General features: G+C 37.5%; 1 protein-coding gene across 4 annotated transcripts; it reads right to left on the bottom strand.

Annotated features, from left to right (window-relative positions):
• Positions 1–376: 376 nt before the first annotated feature.
• Positions 377–13,776, bottom strand: LOC100976457 (uncharacterized). 4 transcript variants are annotated; one of them, XM_055091836.2, is made up of 4 exons: positions 6,179–13,776; positions 5,280–5,356; positions 5,098–5,183; positions 377–4,816 (listed from the first exon to the last, which is right to left on the bottom strand). In XM_055091836.2, exon 1 carries the CDS (start codon positions 9,688–9,690, stop codon positions 8,473–8,475), a length of 1,218 nt encoding a protein of 405 aa, XP_054947811.1. In that variant the 5' UTR covers positions 9,691–13,776; the 3' UTR covers positions 377–4,816; positions 5,098–5,183; positions 5,280–5,356; positions 6,179–8,472. The 4 variants fall into 4 exon arrangements, with proteins under 4 accessions (XP_054947811.1, XP_054947809.1, XP_054947810.1 ...); XM_055091834.2 differs by having other exon boundaries at positions 5,280–13,776; XM_055091835.2 differs by having other exon boundaries at positions 5,098–5,356.
• Between the last annotated feature and the right edge of the window lie 614 nt (positions 13,777–14,390).

Raw genomic sequence — 14,390 nt, 5'->3', positions numbered from 1 at the left:
ATGTCAAAAAGAAAACATAAACAAAGAAATAAAGGAATCAGAAAAAATATTAAAAAGTAGGAATATCAACAAAGAGATAACAGAAATTCTGGAGTGGAAAACTACAATGATAAAAATTTAAAAATCACCAGAGCGATTTAAGAGTATATTTGCACACAAAGAAGAAGTCATGAGCTTGAAGATAAGATAATGTAAAATATTGACTCTGAGAAACAGATAAAAAATGAGCAGAGACTAAGGAATCTGTGGGACATCCTCAAATAGACCAACATTCATATTATAGATGGATAAATTATGTTGTTAAAAACTTTACCATGCTTTCTTTTCACCTTTCTTTCTTCCTTCCTCCCCCTCCTCCTCCTTTTTACTTTTCTTCCTCTTCCTTTCTCTTCTTCTTTCTCTCCTTCATTATCCCTTTCGCTCTGTTTCTTTTTCTCCCTTTTTCCTTTTCTTTCAATTTTCTCAATTACTAAGAGATGTTTAAATACACTTGCCATGTTAGTAGATATGGTTATTTCTCCTTTTCGTTTTTTGAGATTTATAGTCACTCTAAGTAAAGAGATAACCCAAACATAAGCCTCACAAACAGGCTTCCATACCATTCTTATTTGATCCTGTCATTCTTCATTGCTGTACTAACTTTCTGATGCTTTTAAGGATGTTTTATCACAAATTGTTTAGTTTTTTCCAATGGAATGTTTATTCTGAATTATCTAATTCATATTGTAAGTATAGAGGGAGTTTAATATAAAATTATTAAACTAATATTTGTGAAAGAACGTATTTGTGCATTTAACAAATATGTTAATCCTCAAACTGTTATTGGGCAGCTGAGCATACAGCAATAAAAATAACATAATTTTTATGTGTACAATATTTATGGAATACGTTACTGGAACAAATAAATTAGTTAATAACATGACAAAGAACAGAAATTGTATACACTATAGAGCATAGTAATGGAATAATGAATGATTAAAGTTATTAATATTAGGTAGAAAATGAAGGGTATCTTTGAGAGCAGAACTCAAGGAAGCAAGCAATTCGCCTTATGAGGAAAGAGTTACCTGTGGATAAAGGAGAAACTGAAAAATTTACAAGTCAAGACTTTTTGAGCAAAAACAAAAATATGACTATTAGTCACCAATTCAGTACAGTGAAAAAAAAGTTGAAGAGATATCTTGGAAGTAAACCATACTGTGGAAGAGCATGTAGGGTTTTGATAATCAGGGGATTATTCTGAATTAATTTTAAATGCGATAGGAATATATGAGATAATTTCACCAGAGAATAACATGATTGTGTTTGCATTTCAAAGGGCTGTATCTGGTGCACTGTGTAGAATAAATAGGTTATGTGAGCAAATAAATGGGGAGCCTACTCTAATCCAGAGAAAAAAGGTAGTGACTTAGGTGAGAATGCTGTTAGTATAAGTGGTAATAGTGGTGAGAAGCCGTTAGGCCATGGATGTATTTCATAGGAATGGCCAAGAAAACTGCAGCTAAATTGGAGTGTAGGGAGTGAAATGGAGAACTCAAAGATGACTCTCAGCACTGGAAGGTGACAGCTGTCACTGAAGCATGCTGATGCCTCTTATTAAGAGAGTTACTTGGGAAGGGCACGATCAAAACTTTTCACTTTCAAATTTATGAAAAATATTGTTTTCAGAACAAATGACTTTGGGATCAGAAAGCCATCATTCCAATTGATGGCTCCACGACTACACAGGCTCACACTCCCAAGAGCAAAAGTAAATCATCACAAAAGTCCTTCCTGATAATTCTAGAGAATGGAGAATTACTGTAACATCTTTCTGATTTTAGGAGAGGTAGCAGTTCCTTTTTTAGCCTAAACGCTATTTTTTTTAAAGCTCAGTCAGAAGACTCCATTATAATTTTCAAATGTGTGTAACTTAAATTCTCATATGAAATACCACTATGCTTAAATTAGTCAAAACATTTTCCCCATCTACAACTCTATCTTTTCATTGCAATCATTTTCACAAAAGTGACTGCAGCTCACAGACCCTAAAAGGGGAAAATCTAGAGTAGGTTATCTGATCTAGTTAGTTTTGAAGACAGGATCTAGAGATTATTTAATATGAAATAGGTCACCTGAAATGAAGTGTTTACTGAAAACAGCTTGGATCAGCCCAGTTTTCTACCACGGAACCATGCATTTGGTTTAAAAAACACAACAACTCTGGGGAATATCGGCTGCTTCCAACTGTGTTGAAGGTGTTAAAGAAAAGAGCATAAAAGTGAAAATGATCATCTGAGGCCTTTATAGTCTCTGCTCCAGAGACTAGAGTCTTCCATTCTTAACGAAACACCCAAATATCTTAATAATTGGGCAAAATCTAAATATCAGAGAGATAATTTTATCTTAAAGATCGTTAAATTATAATTGCGATTCAGACCTTGCTACGTCTCTGAGTCAAAAATTAGATCTTTGTTTAGGAATCAATGGTATTCTGCAACTTGGAAATCGGAAGATTTTAGAAGACCGAAACATTGAATTTCTTGTGTGCAAAAAAAAGACGTATCGAGATAAGACAAGTCTTTCCTTGCAAGGATACATCTAATGCTCATACACCACCTCCCCTAACGTTAATATAGCTTCCAGGTCACTAACCAGTGTCAGAGAGCAGCCTATGCAACTACAAATTCAAAAGATGTGGAACACAGGGTCAAGCCTAGAATAAGAAGTCTTAGCTAATTAAGTATGCTTTTCCCCCCAAATTCATATTAACAAAAACTTGGATATGTCAGAGAATGCATTCTAAGTTCACTCAACCTAGGAGGAAGAAACATAATTTTAAATTAAGAGCTGAAGCATTCTTGTCCTAACAAAAAGCAAGGAAAATGAAATATCACACCACAGGAGGGATTTCACAAATTAGTGTCAACATCAAAACCTTAAAATAGGCAAGGAAAATGCAGATTTACAATGAACTCTTGTACTTGTTTTGTTCAGAGAAGAGATGGTTCTGAGAGAATGACAGTGAATTAACCCCAGCTGGTTTAGTTGGTGCTTTCAATTGCTGCTTCTGATCAACTCCTTTAGCTAGAATAAATTGATGAGGATTTTGGCATGTGGTATTGGAGATGGTTATTAATTTTTTCCTCTTATTTGCATTGTTCAATGTAGTAAATACTAGCTGTATATGGCTACTTCAATTCAAATTAATTACAATGAAATATACTTAAATATTGAATTTTTAGTCACTGTTGGTTCATTATTGAATATCTTCAGCTAAGATTTCCCATCTAAATACACTAAGAGGTGGCTTAGTTAACTGGTCGTTCACAAATATTGACGATGTTGTTAACTCCTGATATATTCTCTGCAAATAGAATATTCATGAGCCTCCTCCTGAAATCAGCAGCCTAGAGATAGTTTTATAAATTGGATACAAGTTGGAAATCTATATACTCTTTCAGTTTTTGAAATATTAGCTTCCCAGGGAAGAAAATCAAATTCATAAGATATGTTAGGACGATTTAACTCAAGATGTTCAAAACTGAAATGACATATTCTACAATATGTGATAAAACCACCCCCTAATAACTTAAAGCAAAACAGGGATTGACCTTAAAGACCTGCCTTTTCCTCATCCCCCAGCCAATCAGTTTTCAAATCTTGCATTTTATTTTCAAATGTCCTTATCCCCCTAGTCTCTTGTTTCTAGACTTGGCACATATTTAAGTTTGTTACCTCTATCTACTCACTTTCCTCTCTTCAAACAGTATCTATGCCTGCCAAATGTGAACATACAAAAAACAAATCAGAATGTGCCATTCTGATTTAAACTGCTTATTAGTTAATACTCTCAAGATAACATCTGGGTTCTGAGCTGCACTGAGTCAAGCCTACTTACATCTCTTTTTTTGTCTTTGGCTGCACTTTTCCTATCACATCACACCCCAGCAATGACAAGCTGTGCGGGCCTTCTACCCCATTTCCACTATTTTGCCCCTGCCGCCACGGCTTTTTCCGCGCTCCCGCGGCTTTTTGACCCCGCCGCCACCGCTTTTGCGGCTTTTTGCCCCGCCGCTGTGGCTTTTTGCCCGCGCCACCGCTGCTTTTTGCACCTTCTTGTCCCCGCCGCCGCGGCTTTTTGCCCCCCGCCGCCACGACATTATATGGTTATTTGCTCCCACTGCTTTTTGACCCCGCCGCCGCGGCTTTTTGCCCCCCGCCGCCGCGACATTATATGGTTTTTTGCTCCCACTGCTTTTTGCTCCCGCCTCCGCGGCTTTTTGCCCCCGCCGCCGCGGCTTTTTGCTCCCAGCCGCCGCGGCTTTTTGTCTCCCCGGCTTTTTGTCCCCGCTGCCGCGGCTTTTTGCCGAGGTGACTTTTAACCCCCGTCGCCGCCGCTTTTTGCCGCTGCGGCTTTTTGCCCCCGCTGCCTAGGATTTTTGTCCCCGCCGCCGCGGCTCTGAGGGCGGGAGCAGCAGACTCGGCTGCCAGCTCTACTGGAGTCCTGGCAAGGGCAGCGCGGAGGGGCGCTCCTGGTCCAGCTCTCCTGGCTCAGGGGTTCCTTGCCTAGGCGCCGGCGCCCCAGGCTCCCTGCCTAGGCCCCTGTGGCCTGCATAGAGTGGCGCTGCGCGCGGAGGCGATGGGAGAGAAGAAGGAGGGAGGTGGCTGGGGTGATGCGGCGGCCGCGGAGGGTGGCGCAGGGGCTGCGGCCAGCCAGGCGCTGCAGCAGTGCGGGCAGCTCCAGAAGCTCATCGTCATCTTCATTGGCAGCCTGTGCGGGCTGTGCAGCAAGTGCGCTGTGTCCAACGACCTCACCCAGCAGGAGATATGGACCCTGGAGGTAAAGGGTTCGGGGACCTGGGCTGGGCTCCAGGAGCAGCCCAGACACCTCCTTCGGGGCCCCAGTTCACTCCTGGCTGAGTTGCATCCTTGAGCCCGCATCACCCGCTTGGAGGTTTCCCCTCCCTCCTGCACTCGCTGATGCGGCAGCCAGAGGACCCGGGACCAGCCCTCACCTTGGGCAGGATTTGTGGAGCGGGTGCGTGGTGGGAACTGGGATGGAGGCTCCAGGGTCCCGTGGGGGTGGGGGTGGGCTGCGCGTGGACATCCCCTTACCCCCTGAATTTCCATCTGGTCCAGCCCTCTCATCTTGTAGGTGAGGAAACCGAAGGCCTGAGGGAGAACTGACTTGCCAGGAACCCCTGTTAAGGAGAATTAACAAAGTGTGGTTATTAAAGAAGAACTGAGTTGGGAGTCAGACCTGGAGGCCCGCACCCTTGGTTAAGACATTATACCACCTTGAGTCTGGCCTGTTGACTGAGGGTGAGCCACTCCATCCTCGTGTGATTGTGGGGTCTTGACCTCAAGGGGTTTCCTGCAGGAAGAAGCAAATGGGTTTGCTTTCCTTGCTCTGTCCAGTACCTTAGGGACCCTGAGGACTGAAGAGATTCTTGGACAGCCATCTGGTGTATGTCATGGGTGGGCCTTTTTTGAAGGTCAGTCTGCCCAGTGGGCTGGCTCAGCCTGAATGAACTGTCTTGAATCTTTGGAGTTGTCTGTGTACTTTTAAGGGCTTCTCAGCCTTGCACCAAAATATCCCCCTGGAAATTAGGTGGGAAAACCTTAACTCTTGTGGGGCCTTGTGTTTGTCTTAAAAGTTCATGCACATGGCCAGGCGTGGTGGCTCCCACCTGTTATCCTGTCCTGGATCCCTTGAGTCAAGGAGTTTGAGACCAACCTGGACAATATAGTGAGACCCCATCTCTACAAAAAATAAAATATTAGCCAGGAGTGGTTGTGCGCATCTGTAGTCCCAGCTACTACTGTGGCTGAGGTGGGAGGAGCACTTGATCCTGCACTGAGCTGTGAACTCACCAGTGTACTCCAGCCTGGGCCACAGAGCAAGACCATGACTCAAAAAAAAAAAAAAAGAAAGACAAGAAAAATTCTTGAAGATTTTGCATTCTGTCCCACTATCCATTGGTTTTCATGTCAAGATAATGTCAGAAATTCTTTACAATTGCTTCCAGAAGGAGTAGCCTTTTGATCTAGTGCACAGGTGTCCAGTCTTTTGGCTTCTCAGGGCCACATTGGAAGAAGAATGCTCCTGGGCCGCACATAAAATACACTAATGCTAACAACAGCTGATGAGCTTAAAAAAAAAAAAAGGTTTGTGCATAATTTTCATGATACCCACCACCACAGATAGGCGGAAAAGTCCTTGTAGTCAAAGGGTTGGACACAGCTGATCTAGTGTCTTGTCGTCTGTTTTGCTTTCTCCCTGATTCCAGAGTGCAGGTAGAGATGTAGAGACATGCTGTCAGGACAGCTGTTGAGATAAAAAAATTCGTTGTCATTTATTCCCAAGCACAGCTGTTTCTCATTGCATTGAAAAAGTCTCCATTCAAACTGCTGTCACATATAAAATCTATTTATGTAAGTCTGTATTTTTCTGTTGTCTTGGCCTTTATAGGCAGTAGTGTGTTTTAACCGAGCAAACTGTCCTTCCAAATAATGAAGCCGAAGTCAGCCTACCTGCTTGCCATTTTTCTTCCCCTTCCATTTTTGTAACCTCAGAATAATTGTAAGAATGAATTAAGATTTATGTTTAAGGCCAGGCACAGTGTCTCAGGCCTGTAATCTCAGCACTTTGGGAGGCGGAGACAGATGTACCGCTTGAGCTCAGGAGTTGAAGACCAGCCTGGGCAACATACTGAGACTCCGTCTTGTATAATTTAATTAAAATTTAAAAAAAGAAGAGAAAAAGACCTGTGTTTAAAATTTTAAAAAAGGGGGGAAGTGTAATGCAAAATGTGGACTATGCCAGCTATGATTGGGAAAACTAGTTTTTCATACAGCATTATCTGTAGACTTGTATTAGCAGCATACTGGTCATAAGCATTTTGCTTTCTTCAACTATGATGAGGTAAGCTAATTTAAAGTGTGTTGGGGCTTTCTGCCGCATGGCTCCTGGAGGTGTTGAGTCCCAATTTAGCCAATTAATTTGGGTTTAGTTTTGATATGGATAAGGGAGATCAGCTTCATTCATGGTGTACACACAGTTTTGCCAATAAGGAAAAAAAAAAAAAGCCACCTGAATGTTCCTACTCATTAGATGCTATCTGGAGAGCTCCTACCCCACCCCCACCAAGGCCCGGGCCATTAAAAAGACTCAATGCAGCCTTTCTGTATCTCATACTGTATTCTGCAAGATACTCCTGTGAAAGAAAGTTGTGCTGCATCAGCCATCTCCCTCCTGAAGATCCCTGCGGATGAGGATTTGTGTTTTGAAGGTTCTGAGAATTCCTGCAACAACAATTCTCAAACTTATTTGTCCAGGGGATGTTTTCTTCCACTGAATGTAGTTGGGGAGACACGGCCTTAAGCCTTGAGCAGAGAAAGAGACAAGAAACTGTTGGCTCACTTACAACCAAGTGTTGTGTTTATGTTTTAGGTTTTTATGAAACTGAGGTGCTGTTTGAGGTTCTAAATGAAATTGGGTGGTTGAAGAGAGGCTGGTATCCCTGTAGACTTAGCCAGCCATGAGAAGTTGCCTTTTGTTGAAGGAGGTGTTTTACAAAGGGAAATAGGGTGTCTCCTGGGCATCGCATTAGCACTTAAATACATGTATCACTGAAATGAAATGAAATGAAATGAAATGATGAAATGATGAAATGAAATGATGAAATGAAGAAATGAAATGATGAAATGAAAAAATGAAATATGAGATGAAATGATGAAAGGATGAAATGAAATGAAATGATGGAATGATGAAATGAAATGATGAAATTATGACATGAAATGGTGAAATGAAATGAAATGAAATAATGAAATGAAATGATGAAATGGTGAAATGAAATGAAAAGATGAAATGATGAATTGAGGAAATGATATGAAATGATGAAATGAAATGAAATGATGAAATGAAGTGAATGATGAAATGATGAAATAATGAAATGAAATGAAGTGATGAAATGAGATGAAAAGGTGAAATGAAACGAAATGATTAAACGAAGTGAGGAGATGAAAAGATGAAATGAAATGATGAGATGAAATGAAATCATGAGATGAAAAGATGAAATGAAATGATGAGATGAAATGAAATCATGAGATGAAAAGATGAAATGATGAGATGAAATGAAATCATGAGATGAAATGATGAGATGAATTGAAATGATGAAATGAAATGATGAGATGAAATGAAATAATGCAATGAAAGATGATGAGATGAAGTGAAATAATGAAATGATGAAATGTAATGAAATGATGAAATGGAATGATGAAATGAAATGATGAAATGAAACGAAATGGTGAAATGAAATGAGGAAATGAAATGATGAAATGAAATGATGAAGTGAAATGATGAAATGAAATGAAAAGATCAAATGGTGAAATGAAGAAATGATATGAAATGATGAAATGAAGTGAAATGTTTAAATGATGAAATAATGAAATGAAATGATGAAATGATGAATTGATGAAATGAAATGATCAAATGAAATGAGGAGATGAAAAGATGAAATGAAATGAAATGATGAAATGAAATGATGAGATGAAAAGATGAAATGAGATGAAATGATGAGATGAAATGAAATCATGAGATGATGAAATGATGAGATGAAGGGAAATGGTGAAATGATGAAATGACGAAATGCAACAATGAGAAGAAATGATGAAATGAAATGATGACATGAAAAGATGAAATGAGATGAAATGATGAGATGAAATGAAATCATGAGATGATGAAATGATGAGATGAAGGGAAATGGTGAAATGATGAAATGACGAAATGCAACAATGAGAAGAAATGATGAAATGAAATAATGAAATGGAAGGATGAAATGATGAGATGAAATGATGAAAGGATGAAATGAAACGATGAAATGAGGAAATGAAATGATGAAGTGAAATGATGAAGTGAAATGATGAAATGATGGAATGAAATGATGAAATGATATGAAATGATGACATGAAGTCAAATAATGAAATGATGAAATGATGAAATAAATGAAATGAAATGATGAAATGAGATGAAATGATGAAATGATGAGATGAAAAGATGAAATGAAATGATGAGATGAAATGAGATGAAATCGTGAGATGAAATGATGAAATGAGATGAAGTGAAATGAAGAAATGAAATGTTGAGATGAAGTGATGAAATGAAATGATGAAATGAAATGAAACAATGAAATGAAGTGAAATGAAATGAGATGAAATGATGAATTTATGAAATGAAATGAGATGAAAAGATGAAATGAAATGAAATGATGAAATGAAATGATGTGATGAAAAGATGAAATGATGAGATGAAATCAAACGATGAGATGAAATGAAATCATGAGATGAAATGATGAGATGAAGTGAAATGAAATGAAATGTTGAGATGAAATGAAATGAAAGAATGAAATGAAATGAAATGATGAAATGATGAGATGAAGTGAAATGATGAAATGAAATGAAATGTTGAGATGAAATGATGAAATGAAATGAAAGAATGAAATGAAATGATAAAATGATGAGATGATGAAATGATGAAACGAAATGATGAAATGAGGAAATGAGGCGAAATGATGAAATGAGGAAATGAGATGAAATGATGAAATGATGAAATGAAAGGATGAAAGGAAATGATGAAATGAGGAAATGAAATGAAATGAAATAATGAAATGAAATGATGAAATAGATGAACCAAAAATACGTATTCATTTTTTTCTTGGCATCCTTCTAAGAGCATTTTAGTGAGGTTGATTTCTAAAAATAAATTGCTATTCAATGGCTATACAGTTGGCCTTTGCACCACAGGGGTTTGAACTGTTCACCTCCACTTAGCAAAACCAACAATTCTACATCCTTATCCACACCCTGCCCATGAAAAGGATGAGGATGAAGTCCTGTTTGATCATCTACTTCCATTTAATAACTAGTAAATATATTTTCCTTATGATTTTCTTTTTTCTTTTCTCTGGCATGCTGGTTAAGAATACAGTATATAAGACATATAATATATTAAATATGTGTTAATTGACTGTGTTATTTGTAAGGCTTACAGTAGGCTATTAGTAGTTAAGTTTTGGGGGAGTCAAAGTTATAGTGGATTTTCTACTGTGCAGGGGGGCCAGCACCCCAACCTCCGCGTTGCTTAAGGGTCAACTGTACATGTTATTTCCTTTGCTGTAAGAGAAAAATGATGAGAAGGTCTTTTCTCCAATAAGTGTATTCAAAATGTAGCAGATTTGAAATGTGTTGGCACCACCATTTTGCGTCTCACTTTGAAAACTTATTATTTAAAATCGTACTAAAGCCTACCATACTTTTCCAACCTTAGAAAAAATATTACAAAGAAAGGGGGTGAAACCATGCTAGTTTGCCCTGAAATTTGAAATATCTTTTAAAAATATATTTTAACATTAATTACTTCCAAAATAGAGATCAGTTGCATACAAATGGCAGGTCACCCTAATCCACCCTATGACTGCACTTAGATTCATGAGGAATTGTGCCATCTAGAAAGGGCAGAGAAGAGGAATAGAGTGCTCTGAGTCTTGAAATATAAACATGCGCATAGCCACATGCTTTGATTCTGTTGTCACTGTGTACTTACTGCTAGGAAGAGGGCACGTTTGTGTATTTTTATGCTAATTATTATCCAAGTGGTTAATGATTTACGCTTTCAGAACCATATACAGATTTTTTTCCTTTCAGATATAAACTATCTTGCATTGTTCTTCTGATCATATGAGGGATAAATTTGCCTAAATATTCTTCAGACCATAATAGTATGTCCATATAAATGCCAGTAGCAAGAGTAGAATCAACCACAACTGCCTTTGTAATTATTTAAAGCATGTCTGCCTATAAGTAATTGGCATTTTATATAATCAAGAATCTTTGATATAATAATCTCTCAACTATTTGAAACATGGCTCACATGTATTAATTTTTTATGCAAATATATATATAATATCAGTGTATATGAAACTAAATTTTGGACTTTAGAACAGCTTCTTAGAATCCTGACTTAAATGTCTACAGTAATAGTTGGCTTACAAAAATTTAGCACACTGTCACTAGGATGAAAAAAATTACTATAAAATTATTTAGAAAATTGTTCCACCCTAACACTTAGAATATTCTCACATTTGTGGTTAAAACCTATTGTGATTGTTCTTAGAATTTAGATTAAAAATGTTCCAGAAAGTTTGAAGAGAAGCACTTTAGTCAATTTTTAGTTGTTGAAGCATGAAGAAATGGCATTTCATTGACATTTTAAAAATTATTCAGATTCCCTCTTTGAATTCAAGTGTTTCAAAGATATCGTATTTTAAAATACCAAAATAGGAATAGAATATGAAGGGCTGGTTATGAGTGATATGATACACATTTATGAGAGGATGAGATCACAATAACAATACCTCCTCTCATAGAGTAGCCAGCAAGTCTCCACTAAATAAGAGTGCCTTGATTTTATAGATGTTTAATCATGGATATTGAGTTAATGTGAACCATTTGGAGACACAGGAGTTTATTAAAGACTTATATAATATCTTTCAAGTATTTAGAAGAGTGTTGAAATTAAGCCAGCATCCCCACGATTTTCAGCGGTGCTGATGCCTAATAAACTCAACCCCTTGCATGCCAAAATTGGCTAAAAGCCCATCTGTTACCCAAGCTACACTTCAAGCATCAAGGTTCAAAAATGTGATTTTAAATATGCAAGAGTTTGAGGAATTCACTACTCACACTTTCTTGAACAGTCTATCCAAGTGCATCAAGCAAAATGTGAGTAAAGAAATTTTGACCAAAGGATTGATAGTAATGTTGAATACATTTAATAGTAGATCTAAGATTAAAAGGTGAAAGTGAGGGTGAGAAGAGTGTATGATTGCTTTGTGTTCTGACAAAGAGAATGTAGCATCCAGGTCCTACCTGCTTGGATGCATTGCCAGTGCCCACGGTAGGCCATTTTATCCAGGTTTTTAGGTTTTGTTTTGTTTTGTTTTGTTTTTTTCTTTTCAGGAGAGTTAGTCCAAGACCAATAACTCCATAACTGGTAGATTTGGAAGACTTTAATGGTGCTTAACATTTTGTACATAGCTTTATAACAGTTTTCTTTTTCTTTTTTTCTGAGAGATTCTTTTCAATATACCCCATCATGGTTGAACTCAAAAATCATTGCTTATTTAAAATCGACAACTGCTGACGTTTTGTAACGTTCGCATTCCAGGTAATTGGTTTTTTGTGCATTTTCTGTATTTTTCTCCATCAGTCTACCTAGATATTTGTTAGATTTAATATTTTAATATTTTTCTGAAAAAGTGAGCTTTTGCATTTTTAAATATATACGCAGTTGCTTTAATTCTGCTTTTTCGTGTACTATTTCCGGGTTTTTTTTTTTTTTTTGACACGGAGTCTTGCTCTGTCGCCCAAGCTGGAGTGCAGTCGCATGATCTCTACTCACTGCAACTTCCACCCCCCACGTTCAAGCAATTCTCCCACCTCAGCCTCCCGAGTAGCTGGGATTACAGATGCATGCCACCATGCCAGGCTAATTTTTGTATATTTAGTAGAGAGTGGGTTTCACCATGTTAGACCAGGCTGGTCTCGAACTCCTGACCTCAGGTGGTCCACCTGCCTCGGCCTCCCAAAGTGCTGGGATTACAGGCTTGAACAATGGCGCCTGGCTATCTCCTTCATTCTTTATGTTTATTTTACTGGTTTTATCTCTCTCTCTCTCACTGTTTCTCTCCTTCTCACATTCACTTTGCAGTTGTCAAATAGCCCAGGTGATGTTACAGATTTACTCCTTATAAAAGGAGGCATTACACATTACACATGCATCTTAGTGGCCTTACAAAAGTGTTTGGTTTATTTGTATTGACTATTCACCTTTAAAATATTTCAATATTCATTAAAATAGCTTCCAACCAATATTATTAGACTTATGTTTCTAGCTTTCGTTTTTGTATTGATATCTGCCTTCATTGCTGTTTGTTTAGGAAATATATTCTGTGTCACGTTATTTCCGTGAAAATTGTTTGAATTGGTGGTATGGTCTAGAAAACGTTAATTTTTGTAACTATTCTGTATGAACATGAAAATAACATGAATTACAATATTCATGATCCTTATATAATATTTGCCCTTTTTGAAATCCACTAGCTTCTTTTAAAACTTACTCTTTTAATTTTTTCTTTTATCTATTACTGAAAGATGTGTGTTTGAAATGTCTATAATATTTGGGGGCTTATCCATTTCTACTTACTTTCTGATATTTTTGCTTCATATAATTTGACTCTCTCTCTAAATACGTGTGTGTCTGTGTGTGTGAGAGAGAGTGTGTGGTTTGTGTGTATATATATATGTATGTATCAGGCTAATGCACATTTAAGTAATCACATCTTCTTAATAACTTAAAACTTTTATCACACTGGTTAGACTAACTTATTTTAATAAATGTTTCTAACTTACATTCTATTTTGTCTACATAGCAACTTTTTAAAAAATTATATTCACGTAGTATGTTTGTATGTATATCATATATACACAGTATCTGTATTGTTTGAACTTCAAAGTTCCTGTAAATTTATATATTAGTTGCCTCTCTTGTAACTATGATAGAGACGGATGTTTTAAATTTTGCTAATCTTTGTATTTTAACAAAAACATTGTCTACTTAGGTTTAAGTTAATCTTTGATCATTTATACTTAATTTGTATTATTAATTTGTTGTGTGTATATATATATAATGTCTCATTTTCTCCTGTCAGTTTCTGTCTTCTTGTTTTAAAATTATGACTTTGATTTTTATTGTTTTCATAGATACAACAGAGAAATGCATAATGTCCAGTCAATTTTTTAAAGTTCCAAAGTTGGCCGTGCGCAGTGGCTCACGCCTGTAATCTCAACACTTCGGGAGGCCGAGGTGTGGATCACGAGGTTAGGAGTTGGAGACTAGCCTGACCAACATGGTGAAACCCCGTCTCTACTAAAAATACAAAAATTAGCCAGGCATGGTGGCACGCGGCTGTAATCCCTGCTACTCAGGAGGCTGAGGCAGGAGAATTGCTTGAACCTGGGAGGCAGAGGTTGCAGTGAGTGGAGATGGCGCCACCGCACTCCAGCCTGGGAGAAAGAGTGAGTGAGACTCCTTCTCAAAAAAAAAAAAAAAAAAAAAAGAGTAGCAAAGTCATACCTTTCTGCTCTTGTCAGACAATTAAGGGGTCTTTGAATACTTCAGCCCTAATAATTTGCTTCCTAACATACATATTGCAGTGCTTATCTAATTTTAAATATCTTTTTGTTTCAACACCTAATGTTTTATTTGCATCTATCTCTATGTTTACAATATATTTTGCTCTGTGTTCATTCTTTGATTTCAGAACTTCAATCTTTCTGAAGCATGTTTT

The sequence above is a fragment of the Pan paniscus genome, chromosome 11, assembly GCF_029289425.2.
Source record: "Pan paniscus chromosome 11, NHGRI_mPanPan1-v2.0_pri, whole genome shotgun sequence".
Taxonomy (NCBI): domain Eukaryota; kingdom Metazoa; phylum Chordata; class Mammalia; order Primates; family Hominidae; genus Pan; species Pan paniscus.
The sequence above is the reverse complement of the archived record's forward strand: the minus strand, read 5'-3'. Positions and strand labels throughout refer to the sequence as shown.